The sequence below is a fragment of the Cornus florida genome, unplaced genomic scaffold (assembly GCF_030987335.1).
Source record: "Cornus florida cultivar Cherokee Brave unplaced genomic scaffold, ASM3098733v1 CherokeeBrave_3.0.0_Hap2_Chr11, whole genome shotgun sequence".
NCBI lineage: Eukaryota > Viridiplantae > Streptophyta > Magnoliopsida > Cornales > Cornaceae > Cornus > Cornus florida.
The window spans coordinates 74151818-74175814 of NW_026775581.1; the positions used below are offsets into that span (position 1 = coordinate 74151818).

General features: G+C 35.1%; 1 protein-coding gene across 4 annotated transcripts; it reads left to right on the forward strand.

Annotated features, from left to right (window-relative positions):
* Positions 1-950: 950 nt before the first annotated feature.
* On the forward strand, positions 951-22568 carry LOC132282643 (protein ACTIVITY OF BC1 COMPLEX KINASE 1, chloroplastic). Of its 4 annotated transcripts, none has more exons than XM_059784387.1 (14): positions 956-1434; positions 1545-1751; positions 3978-4067; positions 4176-4322; positions 6118-6282; positions 7417-7557; positions 7645-7824; positions 16935-17130; positions 17671-17798; positions 18424-18495; positions 21624-21736; positions 21833-21980; positions 22077-22146; positions 22271-22568. In XM_059784387.1, the coding sequence occupies exons 1-14, from the start codon at positions 1276-1278 to the stop codon at positions 22333-22335; spliced, it is 1881 nt and encodes a 626-aa protein (XP_059640370.1). In that variant the 5' UTR covers positions 956-1275; the 3' UTR covers positions 22336-22568. The 4 variants fall into 4 exon arrangements, 2 of the variants coding, with proteins under 2 accessions (XP_059640370.1, XP_059640369.1); XM_059784386.1 differs by having other exon boundaries at positions 956-1430; XR_009471807.1 differs by lacking the exon at positions 22271-22568 and having other exon boundaries at positions 951-1430; positions 21813-21980.
* The last annotated feature ends 1429 nt before the right edge of the window (positions 22569-23997 follow it).

Genomic DNA, 23997 nt, shown 5'->3' on the forward strand with positions numbered 1-23997 from the left:
AGGCGCAATGTATGTAGTTCAAATTTTTTAAAACAAATAAATATTTTTATAATTATAAATAATATATAATAACATAATATAAATAATAACAATAATAATATATGACATGAGGAAGATTACTATTCAATACTTAAAATTTTATTTGATAAAAAAAAAAACAATCATTATTATAGAAGTGGTTTGTAACTACTGGGAAAAGTCAAAAGCTTCAAGCTATTTAAATTCTCAATATTATCCATAGAAAGAAGAAGAAGAAGAAGAAGAAACAACACATTTAATTAAAATTCTTGCAATACACTTTTAGTTTAATGAAAGGAAAAACTTTATTATTTTAATTTTGTTTATAAAAAACAGTATTTAAATTCGTAATATAATGGAGATGATTTCGTAATTGTTGAAAGAAATTCAAAAGCTGCAAACTATTTGAATTCTTCTATTAAAAACCTAAATTATTAATTTATAAAAATTTAAAATTAGAAGTAGTTTGTAACTGTTGAAAAATAAAAAAATTAAAATGTGCAAGCTATTTAAATTCTCAATATTATGCAAGTAGTTCGTAACTGTTGAAAAAAATCAAAGGAAAAATTCAAAAGGTGCAAGTTATTCAAATTTTATGTTAAATACTTGAAATAATATTTGATAAATTTTTTTAAAAAATTTAATATTATAGAGGTGGATTGTAAATTCAAAAAGTGCAAGCTACATAAATTCTCAATATTCTCTATAAAAAATATTTAAAAAAACAATACATTAAATGGAAACTCTTTTATTACTTTATTTTTGTACATTAAAAAATGTATAAAAATAATAAAAATGTATATAGATATAGATTATTATTATTATTATTTTTACATTGTACAAAAGTAACAAAACTGCATATTTTTGTCAAATAAAAATACGTTTTCAAACTGCTTTTTGTGTGGTCTGTTTTTGTTTTCAGATCTGATTGATTCAATTCCTTATTAAAAATAACAGAATTTTGAAGCTGAAAAATTGCTGCGCGCTCCTACTTGCTAAATTCATCACCCAACTTACGTGGCTTCTCCACAGTCTCTCTCTCTTCCCTTTGTCTCACCTCCCCCAATCATCTAGGGTTTCATTTGCAGATTCGTGCCCTCTTCTATTCAACTATGGAATCGATATTATGCACTTCTTCGAGCTATAATTTCGTCGGGTACATGTCTCGGCAAGCTTCAATTGGTAGTCAAACTGTTGTGTTTCAAACAACAAACAAGGGAAAATTACAGCGAATAGCATCGAAAATGGCTTCTGCGGATGCCAATTCCATCAACGGCAGTCCAAGAAGAAGCCGGACTTCGGCCCAAACCGAAGCACTACAGTCGGGAAAAAAGCCCAGTAGTAGTGCCTTGGAACAGCTTGATATCGAACGTGGCGTTTGCGTTCCGTTTCGAAAGTACTCACCCGATACAGTATGTAAGATTTGACATAACTTGTTCAGTTTGATATATAAATTCACTTCAATTTGATGTTCAACATTTCTTACCGATTGTGTGTATATGTGTATATATTTGTTTGGTTATTAGGTAAGGAATAAGGTATTGGAATCTAGAGGTGCAATTCTGTCTCTGGTTGGTCGTGGAATTGAGATAGTTTGGAGTTTGGGATTCTATTGGTCTACCTTGATGTATGATTGCTTTGTTGGTCGTGATGAAGAAGTTGTTCCTTTTCGTGCTCGGCAGCTTAGGAATCTCTTATGTGATTTGGGGCCTTCTTTTATCAAAGCTGGGCAGGTTTGAGCTAAATTCTACTGTTCTGTGCATTCTCTATTGTGTGCTCTTTTATCTGTCTACTTATAATTCTTTGCTTAGCTAAGCATCACAAATCCACCAAAGCATACTCAGAAAGCAAGAATATAACAAAAATTATGAATTTAGCTCAGCATCGCTGTTGTGAAGGTAAAAAGAATAACCACAAAATGGAAGCTTCCTATGCCAGTTGAACCATACAGAGAGCCAAAACCCGCCGTATGGTGACAACTTCGTAATGACATCAACCAAGAAGTCTCTTACGGCCTAGGCGTACTCTAGGAAGCACGGACACTCCGTCAGAGGTGCCGTGGCAGTGCACGCTAGGACACAGCCAGACACATGTCCAATACAGCTAGAAGTGTCCACATTTTTAAATGATTGTTTTTTTTTAGACAGACACGGCACGGATATGCCGAGGACATGGCTGGATACACAAAGAAACAGCCAGCACTAGTTTTGGGGCACGACGGGTCATATTGTAAATGTTTTTCTTAAAAACCTTGGGGCTTACCTCGAATTTTAAAATTTATTGGAGTTAGAAAAAAAAAAAAAATTTAAATTAGAGAGAAAGCGAGAATGGTAATATATTTTTCCATCATATATCAAATAAATGAGTATTGTATCATTGGGAAAGTTTAAAAAGTTATAATAATATATATGTGTGTGTGTGTGTGTATATATATATATATATATATATATTGACGTATTCTTGCTGTGTCGTGTCCTATTTTTTTGAGATTTGTGTATTGTCATGTTCGTATTGTGTCGTATCTGTGTCACGTCCATGTCCATGGCTGTGCTTCCTAGGGTCACACTCCATAGAGTCAGGTTTATCCAAAAACTTCATCCAAAAACTGGAATTACTTATTATAAATTCAGCCCTTTTTTTCTAAAAATCTTTCAAAAACTGAAAATTCACATAAAATGGATTCAAACAATTGTACACAGATCATAATTCTTAGAAAATTAAGGCTGGTTGAAATATTCTCTTTGAGTTTTGGCCATACAGATGCTAATGTCAACATCATGATGACGTTAGCATGACTCCAATCAGTGTTTCAGATATCAAGTCGGAATGCAAAACCTGTTGAAATTAGGGTTGCAGAAAAAAATGATCATGGGAAAAGAGAGAATTGAGAATTAAAAAAAAAAAAAAAGGTTTTGGGAATGAGAATAACACTCATCCTTGCAACCCTCATATTGATATTTTACTAAATAAATTACCTACCCTAGACTATTCTGATGTATTCTAAACAGGACCTAATCAAGGTTTATCGAAGTGGTTGGTGCTCTCTCCAAAAATCATCATCATCCTTGCCTTTATCCCATATGGGTGGGGTTGGCAGCATGAATTCTCGTTTTCCATTCTTTCCTTTTATACACCATATATCCTTTAATATTTAATTTTTAAAATCAATTTCAATTACTTTATTTCATGTAAGTTTTGGTCAGCCTCTTTGTAGCTTACCTTCTAGGCAATCAACTCTTCCTCTTCTAAACGGTGCATCTTCTGATCCACTTTGTATGTGGTATATAGAGAAAGCGAGAATAATAATATATTTTTTCCATCATATATCTAGAGTAGTATACACAATTAATGTGTATTGTATTATTGAGAAATTGAAAAACTTTCGATAATTTTTGGAAGTGTTTTCATCTTCCATTTGGGCGTTTAGTAAAGAGATTATGTGTGTTGCATTCAATAATGTATTGTTTAAATCCACCATGGTCGGAATGAGTGCAGGCTTCGATGAATCCCGGAAATAGATCTGCCACATTCCTTTGCACATGGTTCGATTATCTTTCAATAAGTGATTACCTGCCTCTAAATTTTGGTCCAGATATGGTGATTTTATGGCCATATTTGCATGTGCAATTTGATTTTCTATAATTATTTTCCAATACTAGATTATAGTTACTTTATAACAGAAAGTATTAGGAAAAAGACTTGAGGATTAAACTTGGGTTATTGGCTTGATGTATGATAAATTTATTTTAAGATACTCAAGCTAAGAAGGTGATTCATTTTCTAGTTTTTTATATAATTACATGCATGTTCATGTCATGAGCTGCCTCATTTTGGACATTTGACTTGTCAATGTAGTTTAAGCTATGGTCTGACTTAAAACCAACTGCATTTAATATGCTTCTATGTTCTTAGATTTCCCTATTGATTGGATGTTTCCCCATCCTTCTTTTTTTAACCAGGTTCTTGCAAACAGACCCGATATTATTAGAGAAGATTATATGAATGAACTTTGCATTCTTCAGGATGATGTTCCTCCTTTTCCCAATCAGGTACTTAACTGAAGTCTGTCATTGGTTTTTGTTAAGAGTCATTTTTCTTTTATCATGATGAGTGTTATTCCTATTCCTTGAGCAGTGAGTGGTTTAACAATTTGTCAGGTTGCCTTCAAAATTATAGAAGAGGAATTGGGCCAACCCCTTGAAGCTGTTTTCAGCAAAATTTCATCAGAGACAATAGCAGCCGCAAGTTTGGGTCAAGTTTACCGAGCTACTCTACGTTCCTCAGGAGAGGATGTTGCTATTAAGGTTGTAAGCGGTTTTTGTGTTGCCTTTCGTAACTTGTTATTTATTCCTTCTCCACACAAGTTGAAACTCGTCCCAATTTGCTGGGTTGAAGAAGTCTCCATTTGTTGGGTGGTGATGTTTTCCAAAGTTGGGAATATCAGTTTTGGTCAATGTTGTGTAGGGCCTGCTTGGTATAATTTTTGAAAATATATTCTCAAAAAGCAAAATTTGAAAATTACATAGAGAATTTATTAAGCTGTGTGTTTTTGAAAACTATTCCTAATTTTTTTCTAAAATTCCCCTCCTGAAGAAACTATTGAATGTAATTTTTTGAGTTCTCCAAAAAATTGATTCTATTAGAAAATGAAAGGGATCCAAAAAGAATTCGTTAATATATATATACATACACATACACATACACACATATATATTCAATGATTCGATATTTCAGAAATTTTCAACTCAAATATTTTGGTCTTCTTATTTAGGATTGGCTTCATATCTTCTTTTATTCTGCTGTATCTCGTGTCATTACTTTATTTATATAAACCACATGCAATAATATCTTTCCTTACTATCTCAACTCATATTTATCTTTGGTATTTTTCATCCCCTAGCATTACTCGTAATGTAGCCACATCAAATCTAGGTAATGAAATTGTTGGCATTTGGTGTCTCTTGACTCTAATTTTCATTGCATCCCTCTTGTATTTCTATTATTTATTTATTTATTTTATTTTCTATTTATTTAGTTCTAGTCTTACTAATCTCAATCCCTTCTCAATTCTAGAACTTCTCTTTAAATCTCAACTTTAGCATTTATTCTGATGTTAGCTTTACTAATCAAAGCAACGTGATTAGCAACCGGCATACACAATGGAACCTCATCCAGGATGTGTTTTAGAAAAAAGTCAAAATGAAAATAACGTTTGAAGACATTACCAAACCAGTCCGTAACTTTCATCTGCCATCTATTGTTCGTGAATATATAGTATTTTGATGTAGAAACCTTCATTGTATGTAAGTTGGCTATAACATTACGCAAATTTGTTTCTATGGCTGATCTTATTAAATAGCAAGTGTTGGTGCAAGTGTGCAGTTGTGTTGCTACTGTAAAGAACCACTTGTGTTCTATGAAACAAAGAGGCAAAATTATTCTATTTTGGTTAAGTGGATATTTTAATGATATTGCTAAAACTTCAGTTTTGGGTCAAAGGTAAAGGTACTTGTTAAAAACCATCTACTCCGAAAGCTTGAGCTATTAGAGAGGGTGTAATTTAAATCCTTAAACACGCCCCCTCACGACTGGCTTTCTTTTGGTCCAACACGTGTTTCAATTTAGATGAGGGTGACGGTGAGGTTTGAACACGTGACCTACCTGCTCTGATACCATGTTAAAATTAGGGTTCAAAGAAAAGCGAAGATGAACACATTGTTTGGGGAATTTTTGTGTGAGAGAGATTATTTCTTTTCTTCTCTCACTTGTATAGACATATCTCAATTGGAATTACACTGAAAAGACTAGTATGTCCCTAGAAGATATCCAATGCTTAATTTTTTTTCTTTTGTTCCCTTTTCCTTCTTCTTTATCCCCCTAATACAACATGAGGTTTTTTTATTTTTGTTTTCAAATACATTTTCATCATTAATTTTATAAGTGAGCTCATAACATTGGCTGTCATTAATAATAATAATAATAATAAAACAAATATTAAGATGGATACTTTTGGGTATGCAGGTACTAAGAGTCCTCTCACTACCAACCAGTAGACATCATCTGGCTTAACATGGATAATATTGTTTTCTTTACTTGCAGGTGCAAAGGCCACAGATAGAGCCTATTATCTATCGGGATCTTTTTCTTTTCCGTAATCTTGCGTCATTATTAAATGGAATCAGTCTACAGAAGCTGGGATGCAATGCAGAACTTATAGTCGATGAGTTTGGTGAGAAGCTTTTGGAGGAGCTTGATTACACCTTGGTACTATTTTACATTGTTCTTCTTTTTCCAACAAAATAATTAAATTAAATGATGCTTTAGATAAAAATAATATTAGATTGAGCCACATTAGTCCGGAGCTTTAATTTTATGCATTTTGCTGGCCAAAAGGTTCATGTAAGTTCACTTTATGACTCTCACTTCATGGACATTGAAACTCCCACAAAGTATCCGTTGTACATGTTGATGTAGTATATGCCCATGTTACATGGAGTTTAATATGTGTATAGGGTGCGGGTGTGGGTATATGTCTAAAAGCCTTATCTAACTTGAAATATGTCCAAAAGTCGGGTACAGGAATTTAGATGTGTCGTGCACATTTAATGTATTGTGCAATAGTGTAATGTATATGTTATTATCATTTAAGGATATACTCAGTTAGAATTGACATTAAATAGAATGTGGTGAAAAAAGGGGTTTTCACTAGTCTCATAAATTTTCTACCCGTCTTTGATATCAAATTAAGCTTTTTCTTCTTCTTCCATGTATTTATTCATATTTATGTCGGGGTGGCAAATTACGACACGACACGAGTTAAAAGGGTTTGGGTTTGGCATAAACGGGTTTGGGTCATAAAAGGGTCGACACGATTAACCCGTTTACTTAACCGTGTCGGGTTAGGGTTGAGGGATTCAACCCGTGTAACCCGTTTATGACCCATTTAAATGAGCATGTTATAATCATGAATATGACCTATGTAATATGTTACCTGTTTAAACCCAATTACTATGGATAGTTAAATCATTTTAACATAAAACTTATCTATGCCTTATGATTTTTCTTTTTATTTTGAATATTTGGGTTAATTATTACCATTTTTTTTTCTATTATTTAGTATTTGATTAAATATTAAATGTCTCATTTTGATAAACAGGTCATTAAACGGGTTAACACGCTTACCTGTTTAATAAACGGGTTGAGTTAGTGTTGAAGATTCTTGACACGATTATTAAATTGGTTGAGTTTGGGTTTACCTATTTAGTATAATACCCTTACATCGACACGACACAAACACAACCCACAAATACGAATTGCCACCTTATCGTGTTATGTTGACACAGGTATTTAAAATTATAATTTTACATATAATAAGTTGGCACTACTTTTCTTATTCAGGAAGCTCGTAATATTGAGGATTTTCTGGTGAACTTTAAAGATGATCCTACTGTAAAAATTCCTCGGGTTTATAAACAACTCTCTGGTTCACGTGTTTTGGTAATGGAATGGATTGATGGTATACGGTGCACTAACCCAAAGGTTTGAATACATATTTCTTTCTGACAGCAGTGCTTTAGCATGCCTACTATATTCATGTATTTATATATATTACTCCATGTTATTCAGGCTATTAAGGAGGCAGGGATTGATGTAAATGGATTTTTGACTGTTGGTGTGAGTGCTGCGCTGCGACAGTTGCTAGAATTCGGGCTGTTCCATGGCGATCCACACCCAGGAAATATCTTTGCTATGCGTGATGGACGAATTGCTTATGTGGACTTTGGGAATGTGGCTGAGCTAAGTGAGGTAATATTTGTACTTCAAAGATATTTTCAGTAGAAATATTGTCCTAGAATAAGATGGGTCCTCTCTCTCTCCCTCTCTCTTTCTCTCTCTCTCTCTCATGAAGGCCTCATTTTCTCTCATCTTTGACATATTAATCAAAACCCTTTCATTCAGGGTATCTTTTTTATTTATTTATTAATTTTTTTAAGTAAATGCTCAAACTAGATCTTGGTTCTGGGATACAAAATCTCTCTTTTTCTGTATATATTTATTAAAATAGTTTTACATGACGATATTATTTCACTAGACCCTGAGGACTGTCTAGGCAAACTTGTGTTGATGTGAGTAAAAATTGCAAAAGGGACAAATTTCTTTATTTTTGTTAAGAAATGCAAACCATAGTGTTGAACTTTTTGTGCTTTTTAAAAACATTAGCCAACAGTTCCTCTTTTGATTTTGTACTACTATGAAAAGCAGACCATAATATATTGCAAAATTGGTATTAATATCTAGTCAGATGTCACTTTTAATTACACGTCATTCTTTTGATTTTTGCGATAGTTAAGAGTATATTGAAGAGGCTCCAAATCGGGTAAGGAACAAATTTCTTTATTTTTGCTAAGAAATGCAAACCATAGAAAAATAACTTGGTAAAATTGGCGTACTCAATTTGAGAGCCTGACTATCATTATATACAAGAGGAAAATTACAAATATGGAAAGAGAATAAAATCAAATCAGAATAAAGAGAATAAAATCAAATCAGAATAAAAATCAAATCCCTAAATATTAGCCTATATTGAAAACCCAATAAATCTGCCACAATCATTGAGTCAACTTATGGATATGATTTCCAACACTCTCCCTCAAGCTGGAGCAAATATGTTGACCAAGCCCAGCTTGACTATGGAAGACTGGAGAAGAGAAGGCCCAACAGACTTTGTGAACACATCTGCAGTCTGTTCGGAAGAGGGAATAAAAATAGGATTAATGATACCTGATTGAACCTTCTCTCGAATAAAGTGAATGTCTACCTCAATATGTTTCGACCTTTCATGTAAAACAGAATCGGAAGCAAGCATAATGGCCGATTTATTGTCACAAAACAGCCTTGAAGAACCTTTCTCTACAAGACCCAACTCTCCCAAAATTGATTGAAGCCAAAGGAGCTCACAAGTACCTTGAGCCATAGCTCGGTAGCTCGATATTCAGCTTCAGCAGAGGATCTAGAGACAACAGCTTGCTTCTTACTCTTCCATGATATGAGATGATTACCATAGAAAGTACAGAAGCCAGAGGTAGAACGTCTATCTGTCTTACATCCAGCATAGTCTGCATCAGTAAAGCATGAGAGTCCAGACTGATTTCCTGAGGCATAGAACAGACCAAGACCAGGGCACGACTTAAGATACCTCAAAATATGGTAGACTGCATCCATATGAGTTGAGCGAGGGGCATGCATGAATTGACTAACCACACTAACAGCAAATGTCAAATCGGGCCTTGTGTTAGTCAAGTAGATAAGACGACCTACTAAACGTTGATACACGGATGGATCTGAATGTAATTCCCCTGACTCAACAGAGAGTTTGAGATTGGGGTCCATAGGAGTGGAAGCAAGTCGACACCCAAGCATGCCAGTGTCTTGAAGAAGATCCAAAACATATTTCCTTTGAGATAAAGAAATTCCACGACGGGATCTAGCAACCTCAATTCCAAGAAAATATCGAAGAGGACCTAAGACCTTCACATCAAAGGACTTTTGAAGATGAAGTTTCGCCTGAGCAATCCCTGAAGTATCATCACCTGTGATAATGATATCATCTACATATACCAATAACATAATGTAACAACCATCAGAGCGACGTCGAATAAAGCAAGTATGGTCTAAGTGGCAACGCAAAGCCCATGGATAGAACAACATCGCTGAAACGACTAAACCAAGCTCTAGAAGATTGCTTCAGACCATAAAGAGACTTTCGCAGCCTACAAACTTTCCCAGCATACTCCCCCTCAGTCCGAAATCCAGTGGGTGGATCCATATATATAGTCTCAAGTAAGTCTCCATTAAGAAATGCATTCTTGACATCTAACTGATGCAGAGGCCAAGAATGGGCAGCAGACAAGGAGATAAACAGTCGCACAGGCGTCAACTTTGCCATAGGAGCAAAGGTAGCACTAAAGTCTTTACCCGGAATCTGAGTAAAGCCTTTTGCCACCAATCAAGCCTTATACGGATCAATAGAACCATCGGCTAAGTACTTCACATTAAAGACCCATTTGTAGCCAACCGTTTTCTCCTCAGCAAGTAAAGCAACAAGTTCCCATGTATTATTATGTTGTAAAGCATCCATTTATGTTGTCATGGCAGACACCTAATTGGGATCCTGGAGGGCCTCTGACACGAATCGAGGAATAGAAACGGTCCCAATCTTGCCCAGGAAGGATTTATATGCACCTGAAAGACCATCATATGAGACATACTGGGAAATAGGGTGGTTAGTGCTACTAGAAAAACCATACCAATTAGGAGGGTGACGATCACGGGTAGGATAACGAGAGGTATTCTCAGGAATGGTAGGTGCCATAGGAGAAGGAAAGTTAACTGGACCTGGTTCTGAAGATGATTCTGGCAGGGGAGGTTGAGTGTGATGGTGACAAGAGTAGACCTGCAAAGGTGGAGGGGAACCCTGCATGGATGGAGAAGGAGATTCCAGGACAGTGTGATTTTCAAAAAGAGGAACAGGACGGGCAATAGGAGAAATCTCCTTCTCCAGATCAAAAGAGAGAGAATCATGTACCACAGAATTAGTACTATAAAAAGGAACAGTTTCATGAAATGTCACATCAAGAGAATAATACATATGTTTGGTCACAGGATCATAACAACGATAGTCCTTTGACATAGCAGAATACCCCAAGAAAATACACCTAATAGATTTATCATCAAGTTTATGACGAGAAGGACTACGGTTATGAACAAAACAAGTACAGCCGAAAACACGAGGCAGAAGGTGAAACAATGTATAATCAGGCTAGAGAATCTGAAGTGGGACCTTACCACCCAAAACTCGACCGGGAGTACGATTAATCAGAAAAGCAGCTGTAAAAACAACCATGTGCCAATAGAATTTAGGCACATGCATACTACTCAGAAGACATCGGACCACAGACATAAGATGACGGTTTTTGCTTTCAGCCACGCCATTTTGCTCAGGAGTGTAGGGGCAAGTGAGTTAATGTAAAATCCCCTTTTTATTAAGTTCAGTCCGGAACTCATTCGAAACATATTCTCGTCCATTATCAGAACGAATATTACGGACAACAGTGTTATACTGGGTTTTGATCATTCGAAGAAACTGGGTAAATAAAAGAAATACATCAAATTTCTTTTTCAATAAATAAACCCAAGTACAACGAGAATAATCATCAATAAATGTCACATAATATCAATGTCCAGAGAAAGCAGTAACTGGGGAAGGGCCTCGGACATCAGAATGAATAAGATCAAACATACTAGGAGCACGACTCATATGAGAAATATAGCTAGTTCTAGTATGTTTAGAAAGTTCACAAACTTCACATTGAAACTTATGGTCCTTACATGCTTTATTTAACAAAGGAAACAATAGACATAGATACTGAAAGTTTACATGCCCCAAACATGCATGCCATAGACTAAAGGTGCGAAAAGAAACATCATAAACACTAGAATTAGGTAGGACAGAAGCTTGAAGACTCGTTCCTATTGGTTCCCCAAAGTAGTAAAGCCCATCACGCTCATAACCCTTGCCAAAAATCCTCTTCGAACAAAGGTCCTGCAACAAACAGTGATCTAGTAAGAATATAACTGCACATTGGAGGTTTTTTGCAAGCCGGCTAACAGATAAAAGGTTAAAGGCAAGTTTAGGTACATGAAGGACAAATGAAAGAGTAATATCAGGATATAGACAAATATCACCCTTACTGTGAATGTAAGATGTAGAGCCATCCGCAAGATACACAGATTGGGTAACAGGTATGACATTAGAAGAAAAAACTGATAACTCACCAGTCATGTGATTATTGGCCCCAGAATCCAGAACCCTAGTGGGCTGTTTGGCCTTAACATGAAATGCAGTAGGAGTACCTGTAGCAATAGTGGCAATGGGAGCAGCTGAAGGAGCTTCAACTCTAGAAGCAAGGGAGCCAAGATGGTCTTGGATCTGCCTAATCTGAGACTGAAGCTGGCTCAGTTCAGGAAATACAGTAGATCCACCAGTAGTAACAGGAGTTTCTGCAACAGCCGCAGTACGAGAAGAACTAGTTCCAGATAAATGGTTCCTAGAAAATTTTTGCTTCAGTTTAGGATGAAGTTTGAAGTAACGAACCTTAACATGTCCAACCCCTCCACAATGGTGACAAATAAGCTGACCTCCAGAAGCTCGTAATCCAAAGTTGGCTGCAAAAGCCATACTATCCCCAGCAGGCTCAGACACTGGTAGAGGAACAAGTGAGGGCTAAATTAAACGGTGCCTGCGTGCTTCACCATCAACAGTAGCAAAGGCTTCCAACAGGGATGGCATTGGTGATGCATTCAAGATCTGAGACTTTAGTGGTTCAAATTCTGGGCGTAATCTCATCAAAAACTGATAGGTATGCTGACGATCAAGACGTTTGACAAGAAGAGAGGCTGCTTCGGAAGGAAATTCACTGAGAGGCTCATATTGAGCTAGTTCCTCCCAGCGAGATCTAAAATACCCAAAATAATCAGCTACAGACAAATTCAGGCCTTCCTGCGAGGCCTTAGCAATATCTTGGTATAATTCAAAAATACGAGCATCATTCCTAGAATGAGCATACATTTGATTCAAAGCAGTCCACAAGTCATTAACAGAGTCATAAAACATGAATATATTATAAATGCGTTCCTCCATAGAATTAAACATCCATCCTAAAATGGTGCAATTTTCCATATCCCACTGAGCATATTTAGGATCTTTAATATCTGGCATCTTTTCAGTACCCAAAATCTACCCTGATTTGCCTTTTCCACCAACATAGAGGCGGAGGGAATGAGCCCAGGATGCAAAATTACGGCCATTCAACAGCACACTAGTAACTCGTTGAGCCGGTGTGTGTTGCGCCGAAAAGAGAGTTTTTTTATTATTACTTGATTCAGCCATAATATTAAATAGAACAATTCAACAGATTACCAATAATTTCAAATAAAGGAGGAATAAACCTGATTTTGATCAAACCAAGAAGCCGGAGACACGACGGTCTGATCCGAAAATGCTGCCGAATGTCCCGGTAGTCCCAAAAAATTACAAACACGTCTTCTGACCCTTAGTGCATGAAAAAGACTAAGGGAATACCCCTACAGAGGTCGAACCTAGAGGAGATTGGCTCTCCCTAGGACTGTCGCAACAACGGCCTGAAAAAGAGAGAGGGTCTGTGAAGAAAAGGAAAAAAAGAAATAGGGAAGGGACTGTGACGAGATAGAGAGAGAGATTAAAAGAGGTGGTGAAAGAGAGAGGGGGGAGGCGTAGGTTTGAGGCTCTGATACCAAAAAGTAACTTGGTAAAATTGGCGTACTCAATTTGAGAGCTTGACTATCATTATATACAAGAGGAAAATTACAAATATGGAAAGAGAATAAAATTAAATCAGAATAAAGAGAATAAAATCAAATCAGAATAAAAATAAAATCCCTAAATATTAGCCTATATTGAAAACCCAATAAATCTGCCACAATCATTGAGTCAACTTATGGATATGATTTCCAACACATAGTGTTAAACTTTTGGTACTTCTTAAAAACATTAGCCAACAGTTCCTCTTTTGATTTTGGACTACTATGAAAGGCAGACCATAATGTTTTTCAAAATTCATAAGCATCTAGTTGGCTGGCACTTTTAAAATAACGTCATTCTTTTGATTTTTGTGATAGTTAAGAGTATATTGAAGAGGCTTCAATTGGGTGAAATCCATGTACAAGTGGAGTATATACGACACAAAAAACGCTAGCATGAAAGAGATAAATCTCCTAAAAAATTATCAACAAACACTATTTTGTTGATTTTACCCTCTATTGAAAATAGTATAATAAATTTCAGATGTACAACAACAACAACAAAAACAACCAAGAGCTGTCAGAATGTTGCTTTTTTCTGATCTACACATCATTAAGGAAAAAAATTCGAAGTAATGTTCTCCTTTTGGCAAATTGTGGGATTTTCCAAAGAACATAAGACTAAAGGGGCTAAAGAAACAATTTTTTGATCTAACCCAGCATTAAATCTCAACAATAATATATTTGGTTGTATATCAATAGCTCTAGAGGTAAGCCTTAATTTAAAACAGAAGAAAGATGTTTGGGAGTGAGTTAAAAAATGGACACGAAGGAAGGGAATAATGAGAGAAATTTTTCTTGATCCAACTTCCATTCTAGTTAGAAATATATATATATATATATATATATGTATATATGTATGTAGAAAAATAAGTAGAGGGCAAACACAAAAACAGAAAGGCCAAGGTTCATTATAGTAGAGAGGACACTGATATATTCTCAACATTCCTTCATCAGCTTTTATTTGCAATACATATGGGTTTCTGATATGAAGAAGTTTGTAAGAAAGAAATAAGAGGAAATGGTAAGAGAAAATGGGCATCGAGAGATATTTATCTCTCCAGTCAGCATCAATGCTTAACTTTGATATGCTTCAAGTGTAGAGTAACTCTAGAACTAGAAGGCAAGCATAATGAAGGAAAGATTACGATTGATAAACTAAGAAGGCACATTTGCCTCTTAAGAGTCTCAGTGTGTTGGAATATGTGGGAATATTCGGCTAATGAGCATAATTAGCAGGATATTACCATGCAGGGTATTATTGTAAATCTTATTTTTCATTAATATAAATATGTTAGTGCAGAGATGTCAGAAATATCCTACAACCCTTTCTTTCATTCTCTCTTCTTCTTTCTCTCTCTTCAAACCCCAATCATCCAAACCTTATAATATAATAAATAAAAGTATCAGAGCTAGCAATCAATGTCGGAAGGACATCACAACACTCAAAAGAGTTGGAAAAGGCCTGGAGGTGTGCTGACATCTTGCTGACACCAGCAGGTTAAGGCCCGAAAACCATCCTCCTACATTGACTCTTCTTGCTGAGCATGCTGTTTTTTTTTTTTCCCTGAATTTTTTAAAGCTATTTTCTAGGGTTTCTCATTTTTCAGAACTTTTTTAGGCGATATATTTTTTTTGATCTGCTTAGCAGGCTGTTTTTGGTTGGATAGTTTGCTTCAATCCATCGCAGATGGTTGCGACTAGGCCATCTGTATGATTGTATTGCATTTGGTTGCACGATTTGAAGGATCGAATTGTCTTTTGTTTCATTTGGACTTGCAGCTCTTTTAGAATATCTTATGCTATTGTGTTGCTGCATGTTATTCTTGTCCAGGATTGTATTTAATTGACTTTTGATATTTTAGAGGATTTAAATGTTGAAGTTACACGAACTTTGATATATTAAACTTTTAGAGTAGATGGTGGTTAGCATAGTATCAATGTAGGTAAGGTTCAGAGTTCAAACCTCACCGTCACCCTGATAATTAAAATTGAAACACGTGTTGGACCAAAAGAAGGTCACACATGAGGGGATGTTTTGGAGGATTTAATTATTAAAGTTACACCATCTCTAATAGCTTAATCATTTAGAGTAGATAATAATTAACATTTATGACATCCAACTCAAGGCTGGTAGTTGTATGATTGTTCTGTTGATGTGGTAAGTGAGTTTAATTTTCAGATTTCTTTGGGTGTTTTTGGCTATTGAATTTATTATTTGAGATAAAATGTCGGTGGTCAGTGAAAGCTTTCTAGTAGTGAGAGAGGAGGATCTTTTTGGCTATTGAATTTATTGAGATAAAATGCCAGTGGTCAGTGGAAGCGCTTCTAGTAGTGAGAGAGGCGGATTAGGCCATGTGTCTGCCCGTGGTGATAACCCATCTCTCCAGAGTATTCCTGCAAAATTGAATGGGAGTCAATTGCTTAGCGTGATCTTGCCCATGTTTGTCAGTTCAGGTACGTGGCCTGTATGGTTATTTAACTTGGGAGCATAAGAAGAATCGAAGTAATTGGATTCTTCTTATGACCAATGGGAATCAGAGAGCTCACTGGTGATGTTTTGGTTGTTACACTCGATGCAACCACATATCAGTAGTAGTTATCTTCTTCTTGATTCAGCCAGTGTCATCTGGGCTGTTGTGGGTCAGACTTATTCTCACATGAGAAATGATGCACAGGTCATGAATTGGTGAAGAAGGTTCATGAGACCAAGCAGGAAGATATGTCTATTGTACAGTATTATGCCAAGCTCAATAGTCTGTGACAAGAATTGGACTATTATCAGGACTGTTAAAATGGTTTTGTTGAAAAATATAAGAATTGAAGGATTTGCTGGTTGCAGATTTAGTGAAGGAACTGACAAGAAAGCGCAAAGGAAATTGTTCTCCTATTTTTTATTACCATGGAAAACATGGAGCAAAAGAAAATATGAGTGGGAGGGAGGAAGAAAGTTTAAATTTTATATCTTTTGCATTTTCAGTTTTCTTATTTTCAACAAATTTAGTCTGTTCATACAAGGATGAGAGGAAATATATCGAAAACTGTTTTGTGTTTTTATTTCCCTTTCCCTTTATTTTTATTTTCCTTTCTCACTAATAAATCTGTGAACTGAAGCATAAGGGTATCATGCAGGTAAGAAATATTGAAATTTCAGGAAAATGAACTACCCAGAACATAACTGAAAAATGAAGAACTTTTTTGCTTTTATTGTGAAAGATACGAAAAAGAAAGCAGAGAAGTGTTGATACCTGTATTTTCTCCCTCCTACAATTAGAAGGATCTTACATACTTTTCGAACTAGTGTTATTTAAAAATAATAATAATAATAAACAAGGATATATGATACTTATTATTGCCCTTTTCAATTAGAAGGATATATGATAGTTCTTCTTCTTCATTTTTTTTATTTTTTAATTTGTATGTAGCAAAAGATTTGCTAGGCTTCGCCAGCTTTCTAATCCATTTCAGGATTCTTGAAGACTAATATTATTTATTTACTTTCATTATTGTTTTCCCAGCAAAATAAACAGATTTTGATTGATGCTGTTGTCCATGCTGTAAATGAGGATTATGCTGAGATGGCGAATGATTTTACAAGACTTGGTTTCCTTGCTAGCGGCACTGATGTCTCTCCAATTGTTCCAGCTTTAGAAGCAATTTGGCAGAACTCTGTTGGAAAAGGACTTTCTGATTTTAACTTCAGAAGTGTTACAGGTAAATGCAGTGTCCTGTGTTTTTTTTTTTAAAAAATTGCATTTCAGTTCTCGCTCTTGCTTCTCAAGACTATTTCTTTGTTACAGGTTACATTTGCTGTTGGTACCTTCTCTAATTTGCATATTAGAACATTTTTTTTATTAATTCTCATGTATGAAACATAGAATTCCCTTTTTTCCCCTTGTTAAATCCATTCAGCATAATTTGAATCTACAAAATGGCTTTAGTTTAAAGCTGCATGCCTGGTCTCCGCCTCTATTGGGGTGGGTTCATCATCAATACCAAGAGCCTTTGAGTCCACTTTGTTTAGGATGTCATATAAGTTGGTTGATCACTGTTGTGGACATGTGTGCTTACTGGAGTTCACTTTTGTTTAGGGTGTCATATTTGTTGTTGATCACTGTTGAGTTATGTCTGTGTGATTACACACACAGTACACATGATCTATTTTGAGCCTATTCCTTGACATTAAATTATTTCTTTTTTCTTGTTAAACATTTAATGAGCATTCAGTTAGGACCTGTGTTTTACATGTTGCAGGTAAATTCAATCAACTGGTGTACCAGTATCCTATCCGGATACCCGAGAGGTTTTCTCTTGTTATCCGTTCTTTATTAACTCAAGAAGGCATCTGTTTCACACTGCAGCCAGATTTTAAATTTCTTGAGGTGAAATTTTTTGTTCTTTTATCTTTGTCCTGTGTTATTTCTAACTTTTTGTGTCATGTCTTAAATATGTGAATAATTCATACGATTTTTAAACTTTTACCATATAGGGAAGGAAATGGAGATATTATCAATCTTATGATCTCTTGTGCTTCAAATGCTTATAATATACACCTTTCAGGATTATGCAAATGCTATATGAGATTCTAGTGGTGAAGAAATACAACTATACAATCAAAATATTATTCGCCTTAATTTTGTTATACTGTTAACATGCTGCGTGCAGAGATAAAAAGTTCAGCTAATCTTAATTGTTCTTCTCACCTAATTTGCTAATATCGGTACAAATTACACATATAAATCATAATTATCAACCTTATAGTTTATCCTCATGGTAAGAAATTGTACTGAGACATTCTTAAAAATTTTAATCTTCCATGTTATCCATGAAACCCATACATTAATACTATTATTTAGCACCTGCTTAATAGATGAAGTAGGAATAATAGATATCTAATTACCTTGGCAAAAAGGAGTATTTTCCAACTTCTTTACTCATGCCGATGAATTTCTATGTTTTGTCATTATATTTATTAATGTAATTTATTCATAACAAGCATTCTACTAGGTTGCCTACCCGTATGTAGCAAAGCGCCTCCTAACAGATCCGAACCCTGCTCTACGTGAACGCCTCATACAGGTCAGTTTAGTTCATCGTAATGACTATCCATTTATACTCTCTACTGTTTATTACTTTTTCTGTTTTTCATGTTCATGATCTATATTTTTTTTGATAAGTAATGTTCATGATCTATATATATAAAGTTAATTGTTCCATAACTTTTCTTTTATTTTCTTTTTCACAATTCTGATGGGTAGCCTTAAAAAATGTGTTAAACCATACTTGTTCGAAGCAATTCCATTGTTAGCTAGTCCTTTCTTGTTTTAAAATTTTGTTATCAATAATGCTGATATTCATGTGCTTATCTAGGGATTGATTATGTTGCATCTCTATTTTCTACTGTTCATTACTTGAACTTTTTTTTTTTTGGGTAGGTCATTATTAAATGATTTTATGTTCATTAATATAATTTTTTTATTGTTAAATGATTTACAGGAAGCTGCCTTATCCTATGTGACAAATCATATTTTGTGTGAATTGCATTGCTTTATGTTTTCTTTCTCAACTTTTTCATTATTAATAATTCTAATACTAATATACTTATCTATTGATTATAACTCGATCTGATTGGACCACGGGCAGCTATACTAGTTTGACATGTAGTCTGTAAGTCTGAGTCATACATTGGTATTGTCACCGCACCAAGGTTTCTCACCATCTCTTCATGTAAGATGATAGTGTTCATGTCTTTGATACCACCAAACTAGGGCACACTGAGCAAATAACATAGCTGCAAAGTTTATGCCATGTTGATGAAACTGGTGCTTCATAAGGCAGGGCTGAAAAGGGCATCTGCAGGGCATGACCAAAATAAGAACACACCAGTTTACACAGGCAAGGAACTCACAGAAGCAAGTCATTTTCATTTAGGCAAGAATAACCATAGGGGTTACATTAAGTCGTGAAGTTCAGTTCAGCGAGTTTGAGTGCCAGATAATGCAAGGCCCTGAGAACATGTGACGCCTCGAGGTGACGCCTCTAGTCAAGCTTAAGAATTTCTGTTGGACCAACTTGGCCTTACACCCAAGGATTGCTGTACCTCAATCCTGCTCTTACCCAAGTCAACAATAACTTGTTTGAAATTCTTTGCTGCCTCAAGCTCCATGAGAGGAGCAATTTAGGGACAACACAAATCTATTTATGGTTATGATCTTTGAATAGCTTATGCAAATCTCAGCGAACCATGCCTTGGTTGTGACTAGTACCAGTAAAGCACACTCAGCCGCATACTGGACCTTGTGATCTTTTGTATATGAAGTGATGATCTTGTATTTAACCCAATAAAAGGGAGAGGGAGGGAGAGAGAGAGAACAAAAACTGCACTTCCACGCCATTGATACCTTCACATCCTACCATGTTCACCATCACAAAAAGTTCTCATGTTGGTAACATATCTTACAATCCTCCAAAACTGAGCAGCTATCGTACAATTATCCAACTTCAATATCCTAAAGCAGTATATAAAGAAAATGACGATGCAATCTCTCTCTCTATTTGAGAAAGCATGAAGCTTTATTGGAGTACGCACAAAAATTTTGATGCACCATCTTATGATGGTGAAATAATGCTCTCCCACTCTAATATCAGTAATGAGCGTAAAAGGACAAAAAAACGCAAAATAAGAAATAAATAAATGAAGGAGAAAAGTGTCAAGAGGACGCACAGCCAAGGAGCTGCTTTAAGATCTACCTCCTAAATATAAAGTTGTACGCAATTTGTTGTTGTTTTTGGATCAACAAAATGTGAGATGCCATTGCTGTGGAATTTTTATTTATATGTATATATAATAAAGGAAAATAATACTCATCATGATTTTTATTTTATTTTTTTCTGGGACATCCATCACAATAAAATTTTATGGCTCTAGTTAATTTCATCTTGTTACTTGAACCATATGGATAGAAAGAAGACTCACTGGATTAGGGCTCCACCAACTTTTACACGATTTTAAAGTATTTGACCATTTGATTTTTGTGCTTGAATTTCAATGATAATATTGAACGGCTAAAATTCAAGTCCATTGATAAAGGTTCCCCATTTTATGAAATTAAAAAAAACTTGGCGGGATGCTCGTCTATGAAATATTCATTCTATCACCAACAGGCCAGTGGTCTAGCGGTACCAAGCCCCTACCTCTCAAAGAGAGGTCAGGGGTTCAAGCCTCTGTGGAGGCATGTGTGTGTGAGTGCCCAACTAAGAAAAAAAAAATATTCATTCTATCAACAAAATTTGTGTGGTGCAATAAGATGAAATGAACCCACAATAAATGTTTGTGAGTGATATCTCGAAAAATTTCATGATGTGTAGCATTACCCACATATATTTCTTCCAGTTATTGTACAGAAGTCACAATTACCTTTCCTCCAGAATGGACAGTGTGACTTTGTGAACAGCCTTGAGTAACTCATCAGGTTCCAATGGCTTGTACGTTAGGATTGTCACTAGAGTTGTTTCTGCATATCTAGCTCACATGCTATAATGAAATGGGGGCAGAAAGAAGGGTGGGGGGAGAAGGACCTCTACATGGAAGGCTTAACTGGCTTGGATTTGGAACGGAGGTTGTAATCATGGCAATAACCTAGAGGGAAGGCGGTTGTAATATTAGAAACCTCAGAGGAGTTGAGAGTAATCTCCTTCACAATAATTGAGATTGTGAGTAAAATGGCTCTGTCACAAATTATTCCACTAAATTTTTTGCTTCTTTATTATTGTTATTATTTTCATTTTTCTTTTTCTTGGTGATTTTCTCGCCATAGTGGTTCTAAATATAATGTTGATGATGCGTTTTTGACTGCCAGTGGTGCTTTAACTTGTGCATATAATTTGAGGAAGAGTACGTGGGCCAGTTTAGTATAGGTTCATTGAAGTAAATTTATCATTTTTACGTTCGGCTTTGTTATGAATTAGCAACTGTGCATGGTTGAAATTGCACAAGTTGCTTTACGACTCATCCTATGCTGAATTTGTCAGATAGCAATATGTGAATTTCTTTCTCTTATGCTTTGACATTGAGCCATGGAAATTTTTGTTGTAACCAGTCATTCGTCAGTGTATTACCAAATGACCTAGTTGGCACATCCAAATTGCATTGGCCATAGATGTTTTCTCAAATTGTAATTTTGTAATAATCTTGCTCTATGTGTTAGGTTCTATTTAAAGATGGTATTTTCCAGTGGAAACGGCTTGAAAACCTAATTGTTCTAGCAAAGGAAAATGTGTCGAAGATGAGCAGCAACCCTGCACTGCAAGTGAAGGACACGTATGCATCTTTTCATCCTTCGCTTTTCTATTTTGTTTCCATTTCTGCTTGACCTTTATAGAAACTATTTTAATAGCAGGACTTCTATTTCAATAGGCAAAGGTCAAGAGACAGGCAGGTTCAAAGAAAATTGGATCTCACAGACACCATCAAGGACGGAGCTCGCCTTTTCTTAGTTGATGAAGGAATCCGTAGGCAGCTTCTTCTTGCTTTGACTGAAGACTCCAAGCTTCACATTCAAGAGGTATGTAAAACGAGTTACACGAAGCAAGTATTCTGCGTTTTTAGTGATATGCCTCTAACCATTAGAATGCTGACTGTAAAAATGTGTCTTCTATAGCTTGTGGATGTTTATAGACTAGTTGAAGACCAAATAGATATTCCTACTATGGCTGTGGCGGTAGCTCGAGGTAAAACTTTCATTAAATGTTAAGCATGGTTGATTATCGGTTCTTTTTTAAATCAGAGAAAACCCTGAACTTTATTTTAGATGATTTACATATGCTGCTTGTGCTGGGATTGTCTATCTTGCAGACTTTCCGTCCGTTGCCCGGGATGTCCTGCTTTCGTGGAGTGACTCCATCTTATCTGATAGGTAATCAATTATTTGTAGTTGCCATCCACTACAATTTGAAATCATGTGTGTATATTATAGCTTGTCAATTGAGGTTTCTACCTTTTTCCCATTTGGCAAGAGCCTGTTTTTGCGATTTGTAATTTTATTTTATTGATTTTTTTATTTTGGTGATTTTTTTTTTTGGTTTCTAAAGCCAGACAATGACGTGATATAAGAAAATTTTCCCTCTGTATATAAAAGAAAATTCTTATTAAATTGTATAAATGTGTGATGAAAAGAAGGCAGATATGTGGGATAATAACTGATCTATTTGTTTGAACTATGAAATCACTGATCTGGAAACTTTCGCAAGTATCATCCAACCAAGAGTACCACTTTATTGACATTTGTTACTGTTAAGACCAATTGACGATGTTCATCGACTGTGTCGTAAAGGATGAATCCCTATAAATGTATTTGCAATTGAAATTCTGTATGGCATGTTTGGCTTAAATTTTGACAGATTCTAATTTTTTTAAGTTAATATAACGTATAAACCATCCAAACATCGCGCACCTTTTTTCCCAAACAACAAATACGTAACTTCTATTTCATATGAAATTGAAAACAGTAGCCAAACAGCTCCTTAGATAGGCTCCTGATTCCTCAAAATAGCTGAAAGTTTCACTGATTGTTCAAAATTTTGAATAGCATAAACAAGAAGTTCGGGAGAAAAAACCACCTAAATTTTTGAATAACGTATAAATCATCCAAACATCGCGAACTTTTTTCCCAAACAACAAATACATTTCTTTTTCATATGAAATTGAAAACAGTAGCCAAACAGCCCCTTAGATAGGTTCCTGATTCCACAAAATAGCTGAAACTTTCACTGATAGTTCAAATTTTTGAATAACATAAACAAGAAGTTTGGTGAAAAAACCACCTAAATTTTTGAATTTGATCTTTAAGCTCTTTTAAATTTAATTTAATTATTATAATTTTAATCAAAATAGGTTTATAACTGAAAGAATAAATCGTCATAAGAGAAAAAACCATGAACTCAGATTAGTAATACTTACCCAAAATAAATGTGCCGCAAACATTTATATAAATACATATATAAATATAAATAGATATTAAAGCAACCACAAGGGGTGTGTGCATGTGTCCGTTTGAGGCGCCTAGACTGGAAACACTTCCAATTTTATCCATTAGCTTTACTATAATTCCCATATCAAAAAACACTTCAAAAAGACCAAAAACACAGCTCCAATAAACAATGAAATTTGTTCATGGAGCCAATCGGTCAAGAAACCTAATTATTGGACAAAAAGCATTTTGGGAACTACTTATTTATTTATTTTTGGGAACTACTTCAAAAAAACATAAAAAAAACTCTTCACATTTTAATTTTAAAAAACTCTTCACATTTTAATTTTAAAAAACTCTTCACATTTTAATTTAAAAAGTCTTTCACATTTTAATTCTCACAATCTGTTGATCATTTGAACCAACATCAAAATCTCATCACAAGTTTCAAATGTAGGTGCACATTAATGACAGAAAAACATGAGGAGCCAAATTTTAATAGATCAGACATCCAGCAAGTGGTTTTGCAATGAAGCTTATGCAAATCAAATTAAAGATACCATGTTAAGAAGTGGGAGCTTGCAACAATGTCTATTCCGGGTATGAAAATCTC